The sequence below is a fragment of the Perognathus longimembris genome, chromosome 12 (genome assembly GCF_023159225.1).
Source record: "Perognathus longimembris pacificus isolate PPM17 chromosome 12, ASM2315922v1, whole genome shotgun sequence".
In the NCBI taxonomy this organism is placed as follows: Eukaryota; Metazoa; Chordata; class Mammalia; order Rodentia; family Heteromyidae; genus Perognathus; species Perognathus longimembris.
Window position 1 is genome coordinate 62,952,768 of NC_063172.1, and position 23,897 is coordinate 62,976,664.

The 23,897-nt window shown below is 39.0% G+C and overlaps 1 protein-coding gene across 1 annotated transcript in view; it reads left to right on the forward strand.

Annotated features, from left to right (window-relative positions):
* Positions 1–23,897, forward strand: part of Nkain3 (sodium/potassium transporting ATPase interacting 3) — a 233,266-nt gene that overhangs the window by 5,478 nt on the left and 203,891 nt on the right. Inside the window, exon 3 of the mRNA XM_048358671.1 lies at positions 6,500–6,580. Within this exon, the coding sequence (XP_048214628.1) occupies positions 6,500–6,580 (81 nt within the window). The remainder of the gene's footprint in view (positions 1–6,499; positions 6,581–23,897) is intronic.

The following is a 23,897-nucleotide window of genomic DNA, read 5'->3' on the forward strand; positions in this document are numbered from 1 at the left end:
AGCATGGATGACAGATTTTCTCTCAAATTCACTTCTGCTCTTCTTAGCATTGCCCTGTGTTGCCCTGCTTTATTGGGTGGAACAATCACAAATCCATGCTGGCGAAACTTAATCCACTTCCATCCAACAGATATTCGGGAGCACCAGCCAGGTATTAAATGCCCCCTTTGAGATTAATAAAACATAATGTCTGTCACTGCTGCACTTTAATGGAACTCAAAATCTGGTTTTACAAAAACACAGATGGTCAGCCACAGCCATTTGTGACCACAAACAGGTTTTACCACCCTTGCGTTAAAGAACTAATCAGCCTCATGAAAATGGTGGAGGTAAAGAACCATGCAGGACCAGCTCTCCAGTGGCTCCAGGCAAATCTCCAGAGTCCGTAGAGGAGAAATCATAGCAAAGCCGGTGAACATTGCTCCGTGGCCTCCCTCTCCTGGGTCCCCCGTCTCCCAAGTGCTCCCACCAGCCACAAGACACGAGTTGCCCACGCCAATGACCACGCACTTCCGAGCCTAATGGGCCCTCGGCCTGTGATGTCCTATTCTTCTTATTCCTTTGCACAACTCTTAACAATGTCTCAACTAAACTGCCGGCTGTTAAAAGTCTTAGCTACTCACCGCCCCCCCCCCCAACAAAGGACTACATGCCTCACCCTCTCTACCGATCCTGATAGCTATCCCCACTGTCACCCCGCTGTTACCCGGCCTCCATCTCCATCGTACTACACTCAGCACTGTAGTCCGGAGGGCAAAGAGGACAGAGATCATTTGCTTCTGCATCTAAATATATTTTTCTTAGGACCGATATTTAAAAGTTCTTCATGCTTGATTGGGTGAAAAAAAAAGACGTTTAAGATTATTGGTTAAAGTGACTTCAAAACTACATGGACTAGGGTGTGATTTGACAGAATATCCACACTTCAGCGAGAAATCCTAGCTATTCTGCCTCTACCGCTTCCATCAGAACTCAACTGAGGATTTACATGACAGAGCAATATAGGCAGTGCTGCCTGTACCCACTACCAGCTGATTTATTCCTCAAACCTTATGGCTTCTAAAGTCTATAATGCTATGGGATGCTGCTGCACCCCAGAAAAGATTCAGAACATTTCCCCCAATGACAAAGTAAAAGGACAGTAATTCTATTCCAGATGCATCACTGCCCAAAAGAAAAGTGCATTTCATTTTGGGATTTGCCATATGTTTTGCCTCTTGTGACTAAAATTTATTTTTGCTAAGGGGCTATCAAATTCAGCATTGAGTTTCGAATGCACCTTTTGGGTTTCTTTGATTAAAGACAATTTGAACTTGTGAAATTGTACTTATCAGCCCTACTGTTGTAGAATCAGTCTCCATCTATTTACTTCTATGCTAAATATGTTTAAATGAAGTCATGAATTCCAAAAAAAGAACCTTTCCTAGCATTATTTAAATTATGATTAGTTCATGAATTTAATAATTCAATGAAACAGACACCAGTTTTGAGACTAAAGAGTTAGCAAATTTATTTAAAAATTTTTTGAATGAAGAATAACGTGGAGTTAAAATTAACTCAATGCTGCCTTTAAAAATAAAATAATAACTAGGTATTGAGAAGACTGAGATCTGGACAATCAGGGTTCAAAGCCGGTCCAAGCAGAAAAGTATGTGCAGCTCCATCTCCGTTTCATCAGCCCAATACCAGCCCGGAGGCATGGCTTCAGTGGTAGAGCACCACTCATAAGTGAAAAAGTCAAGCAAAAGTTCAAGACTGGAGTAGGAAGCTCTCACTCAAGCTGGGCACGGGTGGCTCCTAACCCTACCTACTCAGGAGGCTGAGATCTGAGGACTGTAGTTCAAAGCCAGCCCAGGCAAGAAAGTTTGTGACACTCTTGTCTCCAATTAGCCCCAGAAAACTAGAAGTGGCACTGAGGCTTAAAGTGGTAGAATGCCAAATAAAAATAAATGAATAAATAAATGAATGGATGGACGAATAAATAAATAAATAGTTCAAGACCTGGGACTGGGAAATGTAGAGTGCTTTTCTACCATGCATAAAGCCCTGAGTGTGAATCCTCAGCACCACATGAAGAGAAAAAATGTAAAAAGGAAGAAAGAAAAGCCGGAAGTGGCGCTGTGGCTCAAGAGGTAGAGTGCTAGCCTTGAGCAAAAGGAAGCTAGGCCAGAGCTCAGTCCCTGATTTCAAGCCTCAGGACTAGCAAAAATATCAAAAGAGTTCAAGACCTAAAGAAAAAGAAAAAGGAAAGGAAGGTAAATTTGCTAGAGCCACAGTTTAGTCATTTGAACTGTTACACAAATGCTAGAGTGTTATAAGGTACAGCTTACTCTCATTTGAATTGTTCCACAGAGGCTGGGAGCATAGCTCCATCAGTAGACAATGGTGTCCAGCAAGAGCTACTCCTTCAGTGCAATTACCAGAACTAAAAAGTGAATAAATGAATAAAATATGTGAATTTTTATATAGTGAGCCTTTTATTTGAATTCTCGTTTCAGCTGAGTAACTGGTAAAACTAACCTACTTAAGTAGAAGGCAGAGAACATTATCAGTCTGTAGGTCCGTATGCCCATTCCAGTGCTTTTGCCTAGGTAAATTCTGTCGCATATATTTGTGGTGCTGAACGCCTTTGTCCTGTATGTCTGTGATCAAACTGCTGTCTCAAGTGCACATTCAAGCACATAGCTTACATCTCTATTCAGGAATGTCGTTTGCAACTAATCACAACCCCAAAGCCAATAGTGCATTTGTTGTTCTCAAAAACATATTAGAAGAAACTTTACAATGTCACAGGAAACAAAAATCCATCCCATTCATACATGTTTTAACATACTAATTTCAGAATACAGGATAAAAGATCCCCTTGTTCCTAAAACCTTGACAATTACAGAACTCAAGTGAATGAAATGAATTGTTGGTAAACTAGTTGTTTGTTCAGTTTGTCATTTGACAAAGTGATAAATTTAGTCAAATTTAACTTATGGTTAAATTCTATTCCTTTTTCCTAAGACAGCATAAAATACAGCCAGTTAAAGTAAACATGTCATGGACTCTTTGGTCTCCCTTATTGGGAATAATTAGTACAGGTTTAGGCAAGTCATAGCAGAGCATCACAAGAGCCCAATAGCTATACCCTTATGAACACATAAGATGATGCTAAGTGAAATGAACTCCATGTTATGGAAACAATTGTTTTATCAGAGTTGTAACTACTTTCAACGTCCCATGTGTATCTGTAGCTTCTATTATTGATGATGTTCTTGTATCACCTTCCTGTGGTTGTACCTACACTATCTCTGTAATCTTATGTGAGTATATTGGAAACCGTGTATACTGGTATTAGAACTAGGAAATTGAAAGGGAATACCAAAATTGAGAGACACATGGTGAAAAAAGACAAACAACTACAAAAGCAATACTTGTAAAACTGTTTGGTGTAAGTGAACTGAACACCTCAGGGGGGGGAAGGGAAAGGGGGAGGAGGGGGGGGTATGAGGGACAAGGTAACAAACAGTACAAGAAATGTATCCAATGCCTAACGTATGAAACTGTAACCTCTCTGTACATCAGTTTGATAATAAAAATTTGAAAGAAAAAACATAAAGTAAACATGTCAGTTCTGGAAGCAAACTTTACATTTTTCATCTGACTGATGTTCAGCAGGGGAACAAAAGATGCTCTCTTGCTTCTGTTTTCCTGTGGTAACTTCCTGACCCAACTTGAACGGAGTAATTTGCCTAGCATGGTGCCAAGGACACAGGAAGTTCCAGAGCTACTATTTGGGAATTGCTCAGCCTGGTAGTTTATCGGGGAAGGCACAGAAGCAGATCAGTAGTACAACTTGTGAGGCATTGTCAGTGAGTGTTCATCAGTCACTCAATCTCTGTTAGGATCTTTTAAAGAATGTTTCCTTGTAACTTCATTCTAACTATGAATTGCCTGACTTTCTTAAAATAATCCTTGTCAGTTTAGACTTGGGATCCAATTACCCAAGATCATATGCTTCCATAATTTTAAATCATTTCCTTACATTAGTCTTGTTTTATGTAATGCCCTTTCCTTAACCCCTGTCACTGGCTTTTTTCTTCATTATTCTCCTATTCTGATACATTTATAATTAGATTCATTTCGAATGGAAAATATCACATACTAAATGCCATTCAATTAACAATTTGTTGCGGTTGTGGTTTATGACAAGATAAAACATGTGAAGCCAGGTGCCATTGACTCATGTCTGTAATCCTAGCTACTTGGGATCTGAGGGTCACAGTTGGAAAACCAGTCCAGGCAGGAAAGTCCATAAGTCTCTTTCCTCTAACCACCAAAAGCCCAGAAGTGGAGCTGGGATTAAAGTGGTAGAGTACACTAGTCTTGAGCGAAAAGCTCAGGGACAGAGCTGAGGCCATGAGTTCAAGCTTCAGGACTGGCACCAACCCCCTCCCCCCCCAAAAAAGTTAAGGATGTAGATTTTTAATATCCACAATAATATTATGGTTTCGAAAACTTTCCCAATCCATCGGCACTTTAAAAAAATATATCTAAATCCACTTGTACCGGGAAACTTTCTGAAAAGAAAAGATTGCAGCATTCACGATATTTGCAAACATTAAAATATACAATATACTTTTTACATCAGCAAACTCTGAAACTGTTGCAACATAAATTCCCAGTGGTTTGAGAGTTTTAATTTTCTATAAATAGGATTATCATTTTTGAAAAACAGAACACTCTCTCTCCAAAGAGCATAATATTGCATTGAAATACCAATTACAATATTATACAACTATCTGGGTAATTTAAAAGGTCTCTAGGAAAACAGAAATGACAGAAACACATAACATGTAAATTGAATTTCACAAATAGTTAAATGTATCGGATAAAGTTGCCAATAGACCATGCCTCTTTTTATACGGTACGTAAAATTCATATTACTGTTATTTAAAATAGCACATAATAAGCTAAGTGAATGATTTCAATATTTATTTTAAGAAAAGCTCGCAATGATTATAATTACTAATAGAAAACAATTATTTAATTGGTTTTCCCATTTAAGAAATTAAAATTCATGGATTTTTCTGGTACAGTAAAATGAGTGGGTAAACTATTGAAATTTGATTTGTCAGTGACACTCCATGGCATGTAATATCTTCAGTTATTCAATCTGTTCTATAAGTCAATTATCTGATTTTTTTTTGTCTGCATAAGAAACTGCCTGGGAGGGGCTGGTAAGGGAAGGATATGAGCGTGTTCAAAGGGTGACACTGATCATTGTATTCATAAACTGCCTTGTTAAATGGAAACTCATTACTACAACTACTTACAGATAATTTTAAAAATTAAAAAAATAAATTTAGAGACCTATTCATATTGATAAATCTGATCAAATCTAGTTTAAGATTGACTAATGCTCTAAGTGATGGCATTTCCTAGTATATAAATAAAAACTGTGCATTAGTAAAGAGTTTGTTGGATGTAAATGAAAGGAATTTCTCCATTATAGAAACTTGTTTGTTTGTTCTTAATTCTTTATGTTCTTTAAAATTATTTTATGTGACTGTGTCTTTATAATATGTTAAAAGAGGCCCATGTCCTACTCACGATACAATAACCCAACAGAAGAAAGTTCATTGACTTTATTCCATACATCCATAAAACATTGTTTTTATTCAGAGATATAGAAGTTCAAGGTTTTAAATAACATACCTAAAACTCAGATAGACCAAGACACAGATGGACGCCAGACACTAGTGGCTCACACCTGTAGTCCGAGCTACTCAGAAGGCTGAGATCTAAGGATCATGGTTCAAAGCCAACGTGGGCAGAAAAGTCCCCATGAGATTTTTACTCCAATTAACCATTAAAAAACCAGAAGTGGCACTGTGGCTCAAGTGGTAGATCACTATCCTTGAACACAAAGAGGCTTAGGGACAGTGCCCAGGCCCTGAGTTCAATCCTCACAACACACACACACACACACACACACACACACACGACCCTAAAAGACACTTTGCTAAATATATACATACATACCCATAGATAGATAGATAGATAGATAAATAGATGACAGATACATTAATATATACATATGTACATAACATGCATACATTCATAACATACATGCACAGCATATATACATAACATATATACATAGACAGAATACAGAGTAAGTGATAGATCACTGAAACTTTCTCTATTATTTTATTCTGGAAAAGATAACCCTCACAAAATAGATATTATATGAGCATTTGGATTTCACTTGCACTTGCAAGTCAGCAAATCACTTTAGAAATCAATCTAGGTCTACTAGCATCCACTGAAAGCAGTAGGAACTATTGAATTTTTAATTTCTCAATCTTAGGGGAACTCATAAACTCTTTTCTGAGCTTTCTCTTTCTTCCCAGAAGACAGGTTTATTGACATTTTATTATTGACTCATTTCATATACATGTGTTTCATCTCAGCTTTCTCTTCTCTTTCTCCCCCGTATCTTTCTCTCCAGTATACAGTGTGGACTGCCCTCTGGGTCACCTGGAATGTCTTCATTATCTGTTTCTATTTGGAAGTAGGGGGCCTCTCTAAGGTGAGTTTTACCATGCTTTTAATGTCTTTGAAAATAGTGCACTTGTGGAAAAAAAAACTATTGTGAAAAAAACTATATTCTGTTATCATTGTATATAAGTAATTTAAGTAACATATGGGATTCTAATTTTTTTAAAAGAGTGCTGGTACCATTAGAAAAAAAGGATCTCATGAACATGCAATATAAGGAACTTGAAAAAAATTGTTCTCTGGCTTTGTTCATGGTAGTAATATAGGATTTGGTTTCTAGTTCATCCTCATGCCTATTTCAAAAAGACATAATGTCTCAGTGAACTCTGCCTCAAATATTAAGAACAAATTGATTTTGATCCTTCTTGTATTTAAAGTAGAAAAGGGTATTGGCAAAGAATGAAATCATGATCTAAGTGGAGAACATGTCTACAAATACACAAATACATTCACAAGGTGACTCCTATTCTGAAATCCTATCAGACAGAAGACACTTGTGTTAATACCTGATTAGCCCTAGCAGAAGAGAATATGATTTTCTTCACACTTATAAAACAATGTTTTTTAAATAATGTTTCTTTTGTTAACTAGCACAATATTCACTGTACAGAAGAAATGTACAAATAGAATCTAAAAGATACATAAAGGCTGTTAATATTTTTACATATCTCATTATCAAGTAAATTTTACATATCATATGACAATCTCAGAATCTAAATAATACAATGGTCTTTTAGTCATGCTTGTGGTTTAAATCTCAGAAAAGCTATATTGACCAGCACATTTAGAATTGCTGGGTAACATTGCAATCCATAAGGTAACAAAGTATATATTTCATTTAGCTAAAAAGAAAATATTCTGGAAGGATTTGTTGTAGAACCTCCTGAGGATGTTACTCTTTCTTTCTATGCTATCATTACTTGTAAAATAGAATTTAAGAATGCTAGCTACTCAGGAGGCTGAGATTTGAAGGTTGTGGTTCAAAGCCAGCCTAGACAGAAAATTCCTCATGAAACCCCAATTAGCCACTCAAAAACTACTCAAAAACTGGAAGTGGTGCTATGGCTCAAAGTAGTAGAGCACTAGCCTTGAGCAAAAGAGCTCAAAGACAGTGCATGAGTGCAAGTCCAATGACCAACAAAAGAAATTTAGGACTTACCATTTTCTTATGTCAGCAAATATATTTAAGAGCTAAAGTACCATTGGAAATAGTCAATTCCACACATAAATATGTAATATTTATTCTGTTGATTACATTTTACCTCATTTTGTTTGGTGATACTAGGTTTGAATTCCAGCCTTTCTCTTTGCCTAGCTTGCTTGCCTGGCTGGCACTCTTTACTTGGGCCACACCTTCAGCCTTGATTTTTGTTATCTTTATTTTATTGTTGCTTGTGTTTTGAAGCTACATCCTCACAGACTTTTCTTCATGGGTTGGTTTTGAACCACTGTCTTCTGGATGTTAGTTTCCTGAGTAGCTAGGAATACAGATGGGAAGAATATTGACTAGTTACCACTTACATTTAACACAGAAAAAAGAAGTACTTAGTTCTATGTCCAAGTGTCTCCTATATATGCAGATTTTAAAGTAATTTAAAAATGCAAATCTTATGGTAGGAGAATTATGAATAATGAGTTATTTTCAACTTATAGAGTCTTCTATCTTGGGATTCAAATAGCCATTTTAAATCATGCTTTTATTTCACTGAGTAGAAATTACTATTTTTTTCCACATGAACTGATTTGGAATAAATTAGACCAGAGGAAATTTGTCCTGTGGAATTGGCATCATAGTCTGCTGAAGGAAGACTGAATATCAAATCATAAATATTTAGTTCAAATCTTATCTTCAACACTTATTAACTGTGGGCCGTTAGCAAATCACTTAACCCTGCTGAGCGTGTATGAGGTCTGGTAACAAGGCTGGCTGAGCAACCAATGACAGCAGTTCATGTTTGTTGATTGCTTCACACTGCTTATGCACATTCCATATAAAAACTCAGGCATCAGAACAGCTATGTGAAGTGATAAGCTCAAATACACAGACAAACAAGCAAATAAATAAACACTTGGTATAACGTTTTAAATGTTAATGTGCCTCAGAGACTGCTAACATCTCTCTGGCTTGCCACCGTTTAGCCTCAACTGAAGGGAATCTTTGAAAAAAATGGAATGAGGTAAGGATCCTTGTCAAAAATAAATGTCCTTGCCAGACTGGATGCCATTCTCTATATAATGTTTCCTTGCCCAGGGGTGCTGTTGGTATGCTCACTTTCTAGGGCTCCCCATGTCCTAGTAGTGCATAAGGAATTGCTTAGAAGCTACGGTATACTTCCCCTAAACACACAATTGTAGTCTATGGAGGCTGCAAAAACTGATCTCTGAGTAGTTTCCACATCACGTCTACAAAATTGGAGTTATGCCAGGGACAGTTACGGCCTGCAGTTGTTGGGTCTCTCTCCCTGGCGTTCCTCCACTCTATCTGCAGGCTTGCCTCCATCCATGCTTTCAGCTCAGCCCTGGCCCAGGTGGAAAGCAGTGAGCCATTCCCCAGCCAGGGCAGGGGAGTACGGCAGCCTTTCAATGCTTCGGAGGCTCAAGGTGCTCATTGACTCCAGTAGATTCAAAATGACTTATTTTAATTTCTAATAACATGAATAATTATGAATGTCATCTCCCTCATCAAAAGCTCTTGGGGATATTCATTCACTTTTCACAATACGAGAGAGTAGTGAAGCAAAAGTTTTAGAATCACTGATTTACAGTGACCAGTATCCATAAATAAGTAATGCGCACAGCGAAAGCAATCAGGGAAAAACTGAAGCAGATGGTACAAACAGAAATAGCAGTATGACAGATAAAAAAAATCATTCTGGACAGTACACTCCATTTAAACACACACACATTAGAACACTATATTTTTAAGACAGAACTCAGTGCTATTTAAATAATGAATACATATATTCATTGGTCATTTTTTAAAACTGGAAAATATCATAGATATTCAGGAGGCTGAGACCTGAGGATCACAATTCAAAGCCAGCCAGGGCAGGAAAGCCCATGAGACATTTACCTCCAATTAACCACTAGAAAATCGAAAGTGGCTTTGTGGCTTAAAGTGGTAGACAACTAGCCTTGAGCAAAGAACCAAGGGACAGCACTGAGGGCCTGAGTTCAAGCCCCATGACCAACAAGAAAAACAGAAAAAGAAGAAAGTTGGAAAATATATACCACTAATCAGAAAGTACCCTCTGTAGTTATATTAATATCCAAAATACATAGGCCTTATTTCTTAATTAATGACTATTAATATATATAAAGAAATAATACATAATAATACCATCAAGGTATCAAGTGGACATAATAGTCTTAAATTATACAACAAATTTATAGAACACATGAAGTTTTAGAATGCTCAATTATATTTTGGAGAAAAAAATTAGAGAAACTGTAATATCCACAAGTGTAGGTGGAGTTTAATGATTCTTTTATTATTACTGATAGAAAAAAGTAGCCACAAGTTAGTAGAAATTAGAGGGGTTTTTTTTTGTTTGTTTGTTTTTGTTTATTGCCAGTCCTGGGGTTTGAACTCAGGGCCTGAGCACTGTCCCTGGCTTCTTTTTTTTTTTTTTTTCCAGTCCTGGGCCTTGGACTCAGGGCCTGAGCACTGTCCCTGGCTTCTTCCCGCTCAAGGCTAGCACTCTGCCACTTGAGCCACAGCGCCGCTTCTGGCCGTTTTCTGTATATGTGGTGCTGGGGAATCGAACCTAGGGCCTCGTGTATCCGAGGCAGGCACTCTTGCCACTAGGCTATATCCCCAGCCCCCCTGGCTTCTTTTTGTTCAAGGCTAGTACTCTACCACTTGAGCCACAGTGGCACTTCTGGCTTTTTCTGTATATGTAGTGTTGGGGAAAAGAACCCAGGGCTTCATGTATGTGAAGCGAGCACTCTACCACTAGGCCATATTCCCAGCCCATATAGAATATTGCACTCTAATTGACAAAGTACATATTTATTCAAATACATGTGGAATGATGACCACCACTGTATTTTCCTGGGTCATAAAAAATGTTTCAGTAAATGCCCAGTGACTGAAATAATACAGACAGTATTCTCTAGCCATAAGCAAAGCAGTAATTGAAAATCAATAGTACTACAAGATATTTAGGAAATCTTGAAGTACTTATAAGTTAAGGCAAGCAAATTTCAATAATCTACAAATCAAAGAATAAACTTAAAGAGAAATGTAAAGGAACTGTGAAATACATAATGACACACAACAAATTAATAGTTATAGAAGAGTCCAAAGCACATTTAAAGAATAACATAACCTTAAGATGGCAGTTAAATAATATAAATAATACCTTAAAAATAAATGCTAGCAATTTAGTTGCATATGTGGTTGTTGGGGCTGCTTTCTCTGCTCCGGCTCAGATGCTTATTTCTTTCTCTCTTATTACCCTCGTATCGTCCTCTCCCCTAACCCTCGGCCTGCAGGTATGTCAAGGTGGGACGTAGGGGTCACTCCGGCCTGGCGTGCACGCGACCTACGTGGTAATGTGGCCGCTATCCTTCTCTGGGAGCTAGCGTACATAGACCACGGAGTAGGCTTCTGAGAGCGAACTAACTTTATTGAGAGAAGGACAAGGGGAGATGATTCAGAGGGAAGGGGATTGGCCAGGATTCCGATAGGCCATGAGCTGTCACGTGACTCCCAAGGGGCTGGTCACTTGACCTCCAAGGGGCTAAGTCACTCTGAGCGCGCCAAACCAGGGCGGGGCTGGTAGGTGCCAGGCTGGCTGCCAGCTAAGTCGGGGGTCTATTTGCCCAACTGGTTTCTCCGGATTCCAATGTAGAGAGGATGGAAGGGCCGCATTCCCCAGCTGGGGGAGGTGCCTCAAGCCCCTTCCATCCAGGGGAGAAAGATGGACCCCAACATGTGGTCACATAGTTTATTCCTCTAAAAGATTAATTCACTGACAATAGTTCATAAGATTGAGAAAAAAGAAACAATACTAATTATTAATAAAGAAGAGGCATAAATAAAGGTCATATAGAAATTAAAAAACAGAACAGTAAAACTAAACAACTTCTTTTCAATAAGTTTGACAAATGAAATGAAATCAAATTCCTAGACAGCATAATGTAACAAAAGTAACACCAATAGAAATAAAATATTATTTATCATTAAAAACCTTGATCAAAAATATTTAATTAACAACCTTTCCACACATTTATAATTGAAAACCTTTTAAGCCCATATAACACCAGTGATAATGGCCCAAACATACAAGGAAGAAATAATGCTAGTATTAGCCAAATCTAATATCCAAACAAATCCAGATAAAGAATAGTTTAGTTGACCCAATAGCTGGAGTCAACTAAAAATTTCCCATTATTCATCTCAGATTCGTTCATCTGTGTGATGATTCTTGTTCCCACTTTTTCATTTCTGAACTGGGCGGCTTGCTAATATCAAAAGTCCTCGGCCTCAATACCAGCTCTACTCTGTCTTGCCCTCAACAATCCCAGACCTGCCCAGAAATTGGATTTTTTACCCTCTAAAGGCTCACACACATGATTCTTACAAATGATCCCTCTCCCTGCAAAGGAGAATTCCACTCCCTTACGTGGCAGAAGACCCTGTAGTCAGACTGAATTGAAGACTCTTTAACCCCAGTATACTTTAGTACATTTAAAAGCTAAGGCTTTTTATTAATCCTTAAATAATTTTTCTATCAAAAAGATTCTACAATTGGAGATTTTGTTCTGTATTTTTCTTGTTACATCCAAGGGTAAAGGTACTTTTTGCTCAGAGGTATTTTTATATAGTATAAACGCAGAAAAGTTATAAACTGGACAAGAAATAACATTATTTTTGGCTTTAACCACGTACATTGCCATGCTTGTTTTGTTCTTCTTAAATATTTTTTGAGATTATATTGGAAAGGATATTTACTGACTTTTAAAATAACATTGCACTTAATGATGGACATTTCCTGTTGTTAAGTTGTTGGTTACTATTTTTAATTTTGTGAATGATCACATCAAGTGTATATGTGCATACTTGCTCTTAAATCCTACAGAGCCCAATTGTCCTAAATTGTGTGGTGTCTAAATAGATAATTTAACCAATATCTGATACATGTTATAATAGTATTTTCCACATACTCTCCTTAGAGATTTCTCATTGATTTATGATACAATAACTTCTTATAGAATATCTTTCTAGAATGTTGTCACAGTATGATTTTATATTACATTTATAAGCTTTACTTATAGGAGGGATTTTTATATCTGCAACCCAGCTCATTAATAGTACTATAATTAAACATAATAAATTTACATATAAATTAGAGGATGTTATATAAACATGAAGGTAATTAAATATGGATTCAATATGTAATACATATTATTTATGAGAATATATAATATTGTAGCTTTTCTAATGTATTGTACTTTTAATTAATTTAGGAAAGATTGAGAAAAACTCCTAGGAGATAATCCAGACAGGAAGTCTTGAGTATGACAATCACTGGTAGGAGGTCCCATTGGCTAAAAACAAAACCAAAGAAACCAGGTGAAAATAAATATCACAGGTGCATGTGGATGCCTCGCGCTTGTAATACTGGCTACTCAGAACGCTGAGATCTGAGGATCAGTGGTTGAATCCAGCCCCAGCAGTTAAGTTCATGAGATTCATATCTCTGATGAACTACCACAACGCTGGAGGTGCAGCTCTGGCTCAAGTAGTCGAAAGCCAAGTTTGAGTAAAAGAGCTCATAGACAGTGCCCAGGCATCAAGTTCAAGCCCAATACAGGTAATAATAATAACAATATCATAATTTGTTTCAAAAATCAGATTTCCTATAGCCTAGTAATAATAGAATGAGTCAAAATTCCTGGATTACATGTGGCAGAAGCTACTTATATCTAAATCATGTAGAAAAGACTGTATTGGAAAAGTAGAAGCTAGGTTGGGAACAGCTGGGAGGCCCAGGAGCTGTGATTGTTTTGTCACAAAGCTACTACTTAGAGGGAAAGAGGGGCCAACTGTCGTCCATCTGGCCCATGATTTAAATTATTAAGGTATGACTAGGGAGATGGGATTGTCCCATCTGCTTCCACCCTCTGCCTCTTTGCTAGAACAGGGTTGAGTCTGAGGTTAGAGGTTTAACCAATCCCACAAAAACAGGCCCTGCCCAAGATAAGGGGATCGAAGACAAGGGGAGGGAGGGAGGGACTGGAGATGCTCAAAGAGGTTGAATGTGGCGTCAATACTGCATATACATGAGGGAAAATGGAAAAAAAGATATGTAGAGGTTGGTTGGGCAGGGTACACAAAGGAGAACCGTGGGGTTTGAATCTGACCAAGGTATGTATAAGTGAGCATGCCAAAAAGAACCCTCTTGGACCCAAAGCTGCAATGGACATTGAGGAAAGTGAACTAAGCATCCCAACAGTAGTGGGAGAGAGGAAATGAGAGAGAAAGGGGAAACAGATGATACTTAGCAAAAGAAAAGAAATGTACATAGCACCGATCTGGAAGACATAGTTTTATTGTTAATGTTCATATAATTCAAAAGCTTTATAGATTAGAATGATGATGCTCATCATTGTGATGGTTAACATGGGTACTGTGAAATGTGTGTTGTTACTTAATCTCAATAAGAAGGAAGGAAAGAAAGAAAGAAAAACAGACAGACAGAAAGGAAGAAAGAAAGAGAGAAAGAAAGAACTAATGGATGCCCATAAAAATGGAGGACGGACTGGAGCAGTCTGTGAAAGGAATGCAACAGCTGCCAACCAAGAGCACCGTCTGACCTTTTGTATTAACTACTAGTGTACCTTCCTACAGACATGAACAATCCTACCTCTAGCCTGTTGGGAGTACCTTGATGGCAGCCTCCAGATTTTCCTCCTGTTTTTATCACACTTGCCAGTCATCCCTACCACAGGAACTTGCTGCCATAATCTTGAGCACTGTGGTTCTCCTTACATCTTCTCTTTTTTTTTTCCTTTGAACATTGAGTCAGATTTTTTTTTACTTTATTGTCAATGTGAAGTACAGATGGGTTACAGTTTCATATGTAAAGCAGTGGGTACATTTCTTATCCAGTGTGTTACCTCCCCCCTCATTCCCCCCCTCCCCCTCCTTCTCCCCCCCCCCCCCCATGAGTTGTACGGTTGTTTACACCAAATGGTTTTGTAAGTATTGCTTTGAGAATAATTTGTCTTTTATCATTTGTCTCCTGATTTTGGTATTCCCTTTTCCTTCCCTAATTCTAATACACCTATATACAATATCCAGGGTACTAAAATCCGTTACAGTGATAGCAGGGGTAAAACCACAGGAAGGGAATACAAGAGAAAAGAAAAAAGGGGGGAAAAGGGTACAGTTTCACATGGCATGTTGAAAATAATTACAACAATGATATACCACTTGTTTCCATACATGGAGCTCATTTCACTCGGTATCATGTGTTCATGCAGGCATAGTGGATTCGTTGTTTGTTAATAGCATCGAGCTCCAGGATGGACATGACTGTTAGTAAATACCTGAAAGTATCTGCATTTTATGAAGTCTCTCAGTGCCTCAGTTTCTTTTCCACAAAATGGAAAAAAAAAACTACAGCACTCGTGTTACTGAGTTGTTGAAAGACTAAATAAAATAATACCTATACTGAACTTTGACGGGATCTTGGAGTATTGTCAGGTCTCAGTGAATGATTATTATCTTTACTGCCATCAACAGCATCATTTTTACTTAACACAGAGCTCATAGTCCTTAGTCTGAAAACCTTGGGGACTTGTTATTACTATGCAAGAGCTGTATGAGCAAAGTTGTATAGGACTGAGTAACTTGATTTAAAAAAAAAAACAAAACAGTCCCTCATGAGAGGACCTCAGATATGCATATTAACTTCACAGCTGTAAAACTATTAATTAAATCTTTCCCTTCAACACATAAATCGGTTTTTGATGTACATGGGCAGGCAGACTCCTAGTGTCCTTAGTGCTCCCTTTAGGCCTTCTTTAAACATCGTTGAAAATCTCTAAGGTTGTTTTTAAAATTACCAAGGGCACAATTAATAAGTTATTAATGCTCCTTTGGAAAGACTTGAAGCTGTTTTTCCTTCTTTAGGAATACATTCAAAACATAAATATGAAAATCCATCTCGCTTGATAGATTGGAAGACACTGAAGGAAGAAGTTATGCTTAAAACTCAAGTTGCATTTTTACTCCAAAATAATTAAACTGATGTCTTCATGGCATCGGGTTGATTACTTCAAATTTTCGAAACCATAGGCTAATATTTCTCCTAATTATCTTTTCTTGAAAGATGCACGGGACTTACTTAGTAATGATCTTAGACAATGTCTAAAGTATCGTGTTTTTATACACTTCTTTATGTGTATGAGCATGAAGCTGCACATGAAGTGAATGTAAAGACATACATGAATTGTCCTACATAGATCCTGAGCTTTGATGAACTGAGAGACCTTCTAAACACTTACAGATGTGGGGAGGGGCACTGGACTAACACGATTCCCCACCACACAAGCTGGCCATTGGTTGTCCTATCTTGTCCTTACCTCTAATGTAGATTCCATTGTCATTATTTTATGGACAAGGAACTTCAGCGAGGTGAGGCGAACCTGCTCAAGACCTGTAAGCAGTAATAGAGATGTTGGGCCTTCGCGGCTTCCATTATACCCGATTGCCCTACACACATAATGACAACCCACCTGCACTTATTTCTCTGTCACATTTTAACAACTCCACTTTCTGATGTGTGAGTGTTTTGATTCTTAAAAAAAAAATTAAAACATTGCCCACAGAGACAGGAACAGTAACTTCTGGGCCTCACTTGACATAAATTGCTGCTGGAGCCCACGAGGTTCCTCTTCTGTGAACTGCTTCAGTTGAATGGTTCATCTGAGAAGCATCAGTGAAATAATTCTCCTTTTTCAAGATTGAGCTTTATCAATTTAGCCTAAACTGTGCTTAGAGGGGAAATTCTTTTTCTTGATCAAGATTCATTTTCCTTCAAGGTTTAATTCTTCTATCAATTTTGGCTCTGGGCAGGTACATTAAAGTGGGAAATTTTTAATTCAGTTCAAAGCTCTGCAAAAGAAAATTGCGTAATAAGAAGAGCTTTCAGTTCCCTTCTATTGTTTGTAATCCACTAGTCATTTTTCTTACAAACATAGATGGTTGTTTTCTGATAATATTTTCAGACTATCAATGATACGCAGAATATTTCTTGTTCTATTTAAAGAAATAGTATTTACCAATTCTACTAATATGCATTAAAGACACATTTATCTTTCTTAAGGTATCTCTTCCTTTGTGGACATTTTTCAAAAGGAAAGTTTGAAATGTGATAACCTGTAGAAGGCTACAGGAAAATTACCAAATATCTGTATGTGAGGGTAATATATTTGATAAACAATAAAGAAATAACATTCTAGAAACTCAGAAAAACTAAATTTTCCTCGAAACCACAAGAATCTATATCATGAAAAAAAGGGCTATGTTGATGGACACTAGAAAAACTCTCAACTCATCATATGAACCAGATAATTCTGATTCTGGCCTAGTAGTATACTAATAGATGTACCATGCAGACCTGCAGAATGCATTGCCTGTAATACTCTCTTGGGGAAAGGTGCTATGAATATCTGCTATTTTTTTTTACTGTGGGTATGTAGCTAATTTATTTCCTGTTTGGAGATCTCTCAAGCTGGCTTAGCTTTACTCACAAATTTTTGAGAAAGTACATGTAATTTGCCACCAGACCCTACATCTAAATAAGGCTTGAAATGGTTTATTTCTGTATTTGCTCCCTATATAGCCTTTTTAAAAATGAAACAATTATTTCTTAGAAAGTAGCAGGGCAACATGAAATATAGCTATATATTTGTATTCTAAATGAAATATATCTTCTCCGTTGGCATGGGCTTAAGTAGATGTAATATCTGAAAATAAGGTCCTCAATGTCCTCTGCATGGTGAGATAATCAGTTAGCTCTTGCTTACTGAGGAAAATTATTAACTTGGTCTTATTTTCTCATATATTTTATCAAATACAAACACGTTATTCTAAAATGTTAATATCATTTATTGTCTTGTCACATTAAACAAAAACAGTGTAAACTACTAGGCACCTGACGCAATCCTGAGTAATGTTAGTAACTTAGTAATAATCTTTTAAACTAAAAGATTTAGACAGGTACCAGTGGCTTTCACCTGTAATTCCAGCCTCTCAGGTGGTTGAGAGCTAATGCTCCCAGTTTGAAGTCAGCTCAAGTAGGCAAGCCCCTGAGACTCTTTATCTCTAGTTAACCACGAAAAGATGGAGGTGGAGATTTAGCTCAAATGGTAGAATGAGGAAAAAAAACCTCAGGGAAAGGAGGAAGAAAAAAAAATCACATAGTACACTAAAAAGAAAAACAGTGAAAACCTCTAGTTTCCATATCTTGAGTTCATTTCCCTTAGCATCATATTATATGGTCATAGGTACATAGTGATTGAGCTATTGTGATCATCTGCTAGGATTATCCTAGACATTTACTAATTATTACCAATGAGGGAAACCATAGAATCCATGTTTCTTTGGGTCTGGCTCACTTCCCTTAATAAGATGTTTTCCAAGTCTTTCCATTTCCATATGAATGGCAATGTTATTCTTTCTGATGGAAGCATAGAATTCCATTGTGTATGTGTAACACATCCCCTGTTACTGAGTTTGATGTCAGTAGGCTGGGTATTGTATATATGTTTATCTGAATTAGGGAAGGGGAACATCAAAATAGTGACACAAAGAATAAAGGGCGAATCAGGGCTGGGAATGTGGCTTAGGGATAGAGAGCTTGCCTAGCATACACAAAGCCCTGGGTTCGATTCCTCAGCTCCACAGAAACAGAAAATGCCAGAGTGGTGCTATGGCTCAAGTGGTAGAGTGCTAGCCTTGAGCAAAAAGAAGCCAGGGACAGAGCTCAGGCCCCGAGTCCAAACCCCAGGACTGGCAAAAAAAAAAAAAAAAGAATAAATGGCGAACCAATGCAATAGCAATACTCACATGACAATATGTTGGTAATTAACTGTACAGCTTGGGGGAGCAGGACAGATTTTGGAGGGGAGGGAGGGTGAGAGAAAAATGTGGGAGGGAGTAACAAGTATGACAAGAAGTATACTCATGACATTACATGTATAACTGTAACCCCTCTGTACATCACCTTGACAATAAAATTAAATTATAAAAATAAAGAAAAAACTCTCAGGGACAGTGCCCAGCCCCAAGTTCAAGTCCCAAGGATGGTATGTATACACAAGAAATATATATATAATATTATATATATATATGGAGAGAGAGAGAGAGAAATTTGAAGTATAATTTTACGCCTTTCTGTAGGAGTTCAGAAAGTTTGTGGTTTTTAATCCAAAAATCAGCAGAAGGATAAACTATTCTACCACTAGCTATATTTGCTTTATATAGCTAGACTTGTTATATTGAACAAGGACTACAATATATTTAAACAATTTGTTTAAATGTGTTGGCCCTGCTATTTTCATTTAAAATTTTGTCCTTTCCTAATGAGTATATGGCTGAGATCAATTTTTTTAAGAGTAATTTTCTCCTGTAGGTTCAGGTTATAACCATGCATTATAATCATGAAAAGAATTTCATTTCTTTTAGTAAATGAGCTGTCTTCCAAATCTTCTCTCTCTAATCCTCCTCTCATTCCTTAATATATTGTATATAAATTATAAAATTATTTTCATCTTAAAAAATTAGTTTCATTTTCTTTCCCTCACTTTCACCTAATCACATTATACCAATCACACCTGAGGCTTTCACTACCTTTCTCTGCCAGGTCCCATTCCCACTTTAAAGAACAAGGCAAGAAGTAGTCATCATTTACAGAATCAGACTTAATGCTAGAAGTTGGAGGGGATCATAATTTCATGAATGCCTGGGTCTCTTCCAGCTATTGCTGTGGTTATGCTGATGAATCTCTAAACATGGCAAAATCTCCCATCACCGAGGGCCCCCCCCACCCCACCCCATGACGATCCAAGTCAGGGACGGGACACTCCAAGGCAGCGGCTCAGCCGGTCAGCCGCCACCCCAGGGTGAAGTGGGCCACCTGCTCTTCCAGGCCAACGCTCCCTGAGCTCCCATGGCAGAGAGATGCCCACAGATACTTCTGGATTTCCTATTGTGGTCCCACGGGTCCACCCCCCCAGGAGTGCCGCATTCCCCTGTCCTGGCATGGGGAAGGCAGGGCTGGGTAGAATGCAAGGGCTGGGAGTGTGACTGGGTGTGCCCTGTGTTGAGAACAGGACTGTGGGGGGCGCATCTGTGCATCCCGCCGTCTGCCACTCGCTTCGCCCCACCCTGCCCGCTGGGGGTGCCCACTAGGCAGCCTGGCCAGACGTGCCATCCACACACCCCTCAGGGAATTCGTAAGAAGGCACCTACCATTGGCCCCAGCTGCTAGGACAGGAGCCTGCCTCACCCTGCACCTCCTCCGGCCCCCTGCCCTCTGCAGAGGCCTGTGAGGAACCCCTGCAATAACCTCAACTAGGGCAAGGCTGCCCCCCGGCCTGGCAGTGCCCTGCCCATCGGGGCTGCCTCTCCCAGGGACCTTCCTGGGCTTCAGGGGTATTGAAGGGGCTCCTTGTGTGGAGCCGACTGGCTAGAGGGAACACCAACCACCCTCCAGTCTGGAGTCCCCACCTCCACTCCACCTCCCCCCCCACACCCACAATCCCACCATGCCTTAGGCCACTAAACATCCTGACTCCTGCAATAACAAGGAAGTAAGATTCCCCAGTAGTTGTCCTCCACCGAGCTCTCAACTCTTTCTCTCTCTCTTTATCTCTTCCCTCCCCCCCCTTTTCTCTCTCCTGCGTGGAGTCATCTCCCTCCTTGTAGTAATAGGATGTTAGCGCTGGGGGGGGATTGTAGGTTCATAGCCCAGCCTCCTAGTGGCAGCGGTGGCCACCAGCCTGACCCTCACTCAGGCAGGCTAGAATCCAGGCCCTGCCCCGGCCCCCCCTTGCTCCTGGGGCCACCCCTGTAGCCGCTGTCTCTGTTGATGAGGTTTGGGACCCTTTGCCCTTGAGGAGAGATGGTCACAGATGTTTACCTCGGTTTATGTCACTGTCAAAGAAGCAAAGATTTCAACAACAAAAAAAATTGTTGCCATAGACATGGTGACTGAGAAGACAAAACACGAGGGACCCCTCCCCCTTGCTGTTCTGTGAAGGTACAGTGCGCGCGCTTCCGTCCAGTGCGTGTCCCCCTCCCCCCCCCCCCCCCCCGCCCCACCATCCCTGTCCTTCGGTGCTTCCTAGAGGCCCCTTTGAGCTGGCCTGTGGGGTGGGGAGCCCCCCCCCCCCCCCCCCCGCCGCCGCGATGGGAGGTGGAGCCACAAGTCAACTAGAGGAGCTCCCCACCACGTGTTTGTAAATACTCTGGCATCCTTTGGCCCTGAGGTTTTTTTTTAATGTGTTATTTACTTCTCTAATCATGACAATTGCTATAAAATAAACAAAAGTTTAGAAAAATGAAAAAAAGGAATCTCCCATCACCTTAAAAGAGCCTAGATATATTTCAGTATGTCTAAAATTATTCCAATACAGGAAGATTTGCAAACTACTGTGACTTAACATTAAGCTATTCTGAGAAGACAACTGCTGCTGAACTTCCATGCAAACAGTATTATTAGAATAGTTCAGTGCTACAGAGAAAGCACTTTTTGCATATTGTATTCAGATACTTTGCTGTTTTGTAGCAGATAATTTACAGATTCTGATGCAAAATTCGTGAGGCAGTAAATTGAACATAAGATAATTTCAGAAGAACACCATGAAGAGCAAACAGAACATGTGTAAATGCTGTTAGGTTTTTGGCTTTTCTTATTGTGGCGCGAATTCATTTGTCTTGAAGGAAGAATCTTTGTGTGTGAAATGTCAATTAGGAATGTAATTCTGGGGAGGAAGACTTTCCTGGGGAGGATGACATTTGCAATGTTCCAAGATTATAAAAGAGAGCCTGATCACCGTATTTACTTACTTTTACTTGCCTTTAAAAGCCAGAATAGCAATGGACCTCACTGGTATTTTTATAAAATATAATCATACCACTCAGTCCAATTTTTATTGAAGTTGCAGAAGGGCCGTGGAGTGACACTGAAGCGTCCAGTAGCAATTACTCAGCATTTCTGCCAAGTGTGTTACCAGGGCAAACACAAGTCCTTTCAATGCTTTATGACAACTTTTCTTATGCAATCTGCAAGGGATAAATCACAGATTACAACAATCCTGTGGAAAAAAATTTCTTTTTATACAGTAAGTATCTGCATGAGACAGGTGCAGTGGTGGCATGAAGAATTATTCTTCTGGGGTCTCAGATCGCACTAGAATAGTGTCTTGAACATAGATGTTCCATAAAGTATCTAAGCATCTGATTGGTGAATTTCCTGAGGGGACACTTGGAAACCTGATGTTGAACCACAAGCAGCCCTAGCGTATGAGTGAATCTGAGTTCCTGACTGACAAAGAATAACTTTGAGAATGAAAGGTGAGAAGAAGCAGGCTTAGAAGATCTTTCAGATAGGAAAATATATGAAAATGAATTGGCCAAAAGATTAGTGTGCAAGATGGCAAATAAGAGGGGAGATAAGTTGCAAAGTGGTACTAACGCAATGATGATCCCTGTCATGAAATTTTCTTGGAATTGAAGTAGCAGCAAGTCGGTGGGTGCCCAGTAGAAGTTACTCGGGATGCTGACTGTGCCATAGACTTATCCAGGGGAAAAAGCCAGGAAACAGGGCAGATTCCAGCGCTCTCTATCCTATGTGAGGAATAGCAGAGTCAAAAGGAGAGACAAACATTTGAAGTTGATCAGAAGATAGGGTAGAACTGTCTGGTCGGTGTACATACCAATAAGTAGAGGCAATACGGTGATCAAGGAAAGTCTTATCTCCGATTAATTATCTAATTATCTCTATTTTTTTTGGTAAAAAAATGGCCACAAGTGGGGTGAGTGGTAAACCACTGGCTTTAGGCAAAATAAAGCTCATGGACAACATTCAGGCTCCAAGTTCAAGCCTAAGACAAGCAGAGAGAGAGAGAGAGAGAGAGAGAGAGAGAGAGAGAGTTTTAAATGGCAGCATCCAAGGGATATTGTTGCTGGATGATTATTAGTGAAAAAAAAAGTGCCTTAAAGTATTTTTTTCTGATAATTTTCTAATCAAGAATCTAGAAAAATTCTTTTATCTGAGGTGGACGGTTTGAGGACTTTTTCTCCATATGAATGGGTATATTCATTCAGGTAAATTCTGAATACTGAAACAAAACACAAAATTGTGAAAATATTCTAGAATTTCTCCTTAAGCACTAATGAAGTAGAAGCCGGCCCAAGTGAATTTGTGTTGATCCATCCAACTCTGCCTCACGCTTTCTCCTACTCTCTTTTGTGCCATGTCGATTGCAGAGAGAATTCTGTGGGATCAGGTGGGTCAGCGCTAACCCCATTTACTCTTAGGAATGATCTTTAGGGACAAGTTCTAAATATGAGCAGTCACAATTTACAGATATGTCTATCAGTGGTATGCAACTATCTGTTCAGGCATAGCTAGGACAAAATCCCAATTTTCTGGGATTATCTGGAGTTAATTTTGTCAAGTGTGAGTGGACAAACGTGCTAGCCAAATATAAGCTAAAGGTCTCAAAGATTTGTCTGCCTATGCAGGTTCTGAACCTTGATCCTCAGATCTCAGCTTCCTGAGTAGCTGGGGTTATAAGAGTGAGCTTCACAGCCCCACTTTTGGGCATCTACCCAAAAGACCACAAACAAGAACACAATAAAGCCACCAGCACAACAATGTTCATCGCAGCACAATTTGTCATAGCTAGAATTTGGAACCAATCCAGATGCCCCTCAGTAGACAAATGGATCAGGAAAACGTGGTACATATACACAGTGGAATTTTATGCCTCTATCAGAAAGAATGACATTGCCCCATTCGTAAGGAAATGGAAGGACTTGGAAAAAAATTATACAAAGTGAAATGAGTCAGACCCAAAGAAACATGGACTCTATGGTCTCCCTCATAGGGAATAATTAGCACAGGTTTAGGCTAGTCACAGCAGAGGATCCTAAGAGCCCAATAGCTACGCCCTTATGAACACATAAGATGATGCTAAGTGAACTGAACTCCATGTTATGGAAATGACTGTTATAGCACTGTTGTAATTACTTTCAACATGCGATGTGAAACCGTAGCTTCTATTATTGATGATCCTCTTGTATCCCTCTTCCTGTGGTTGTA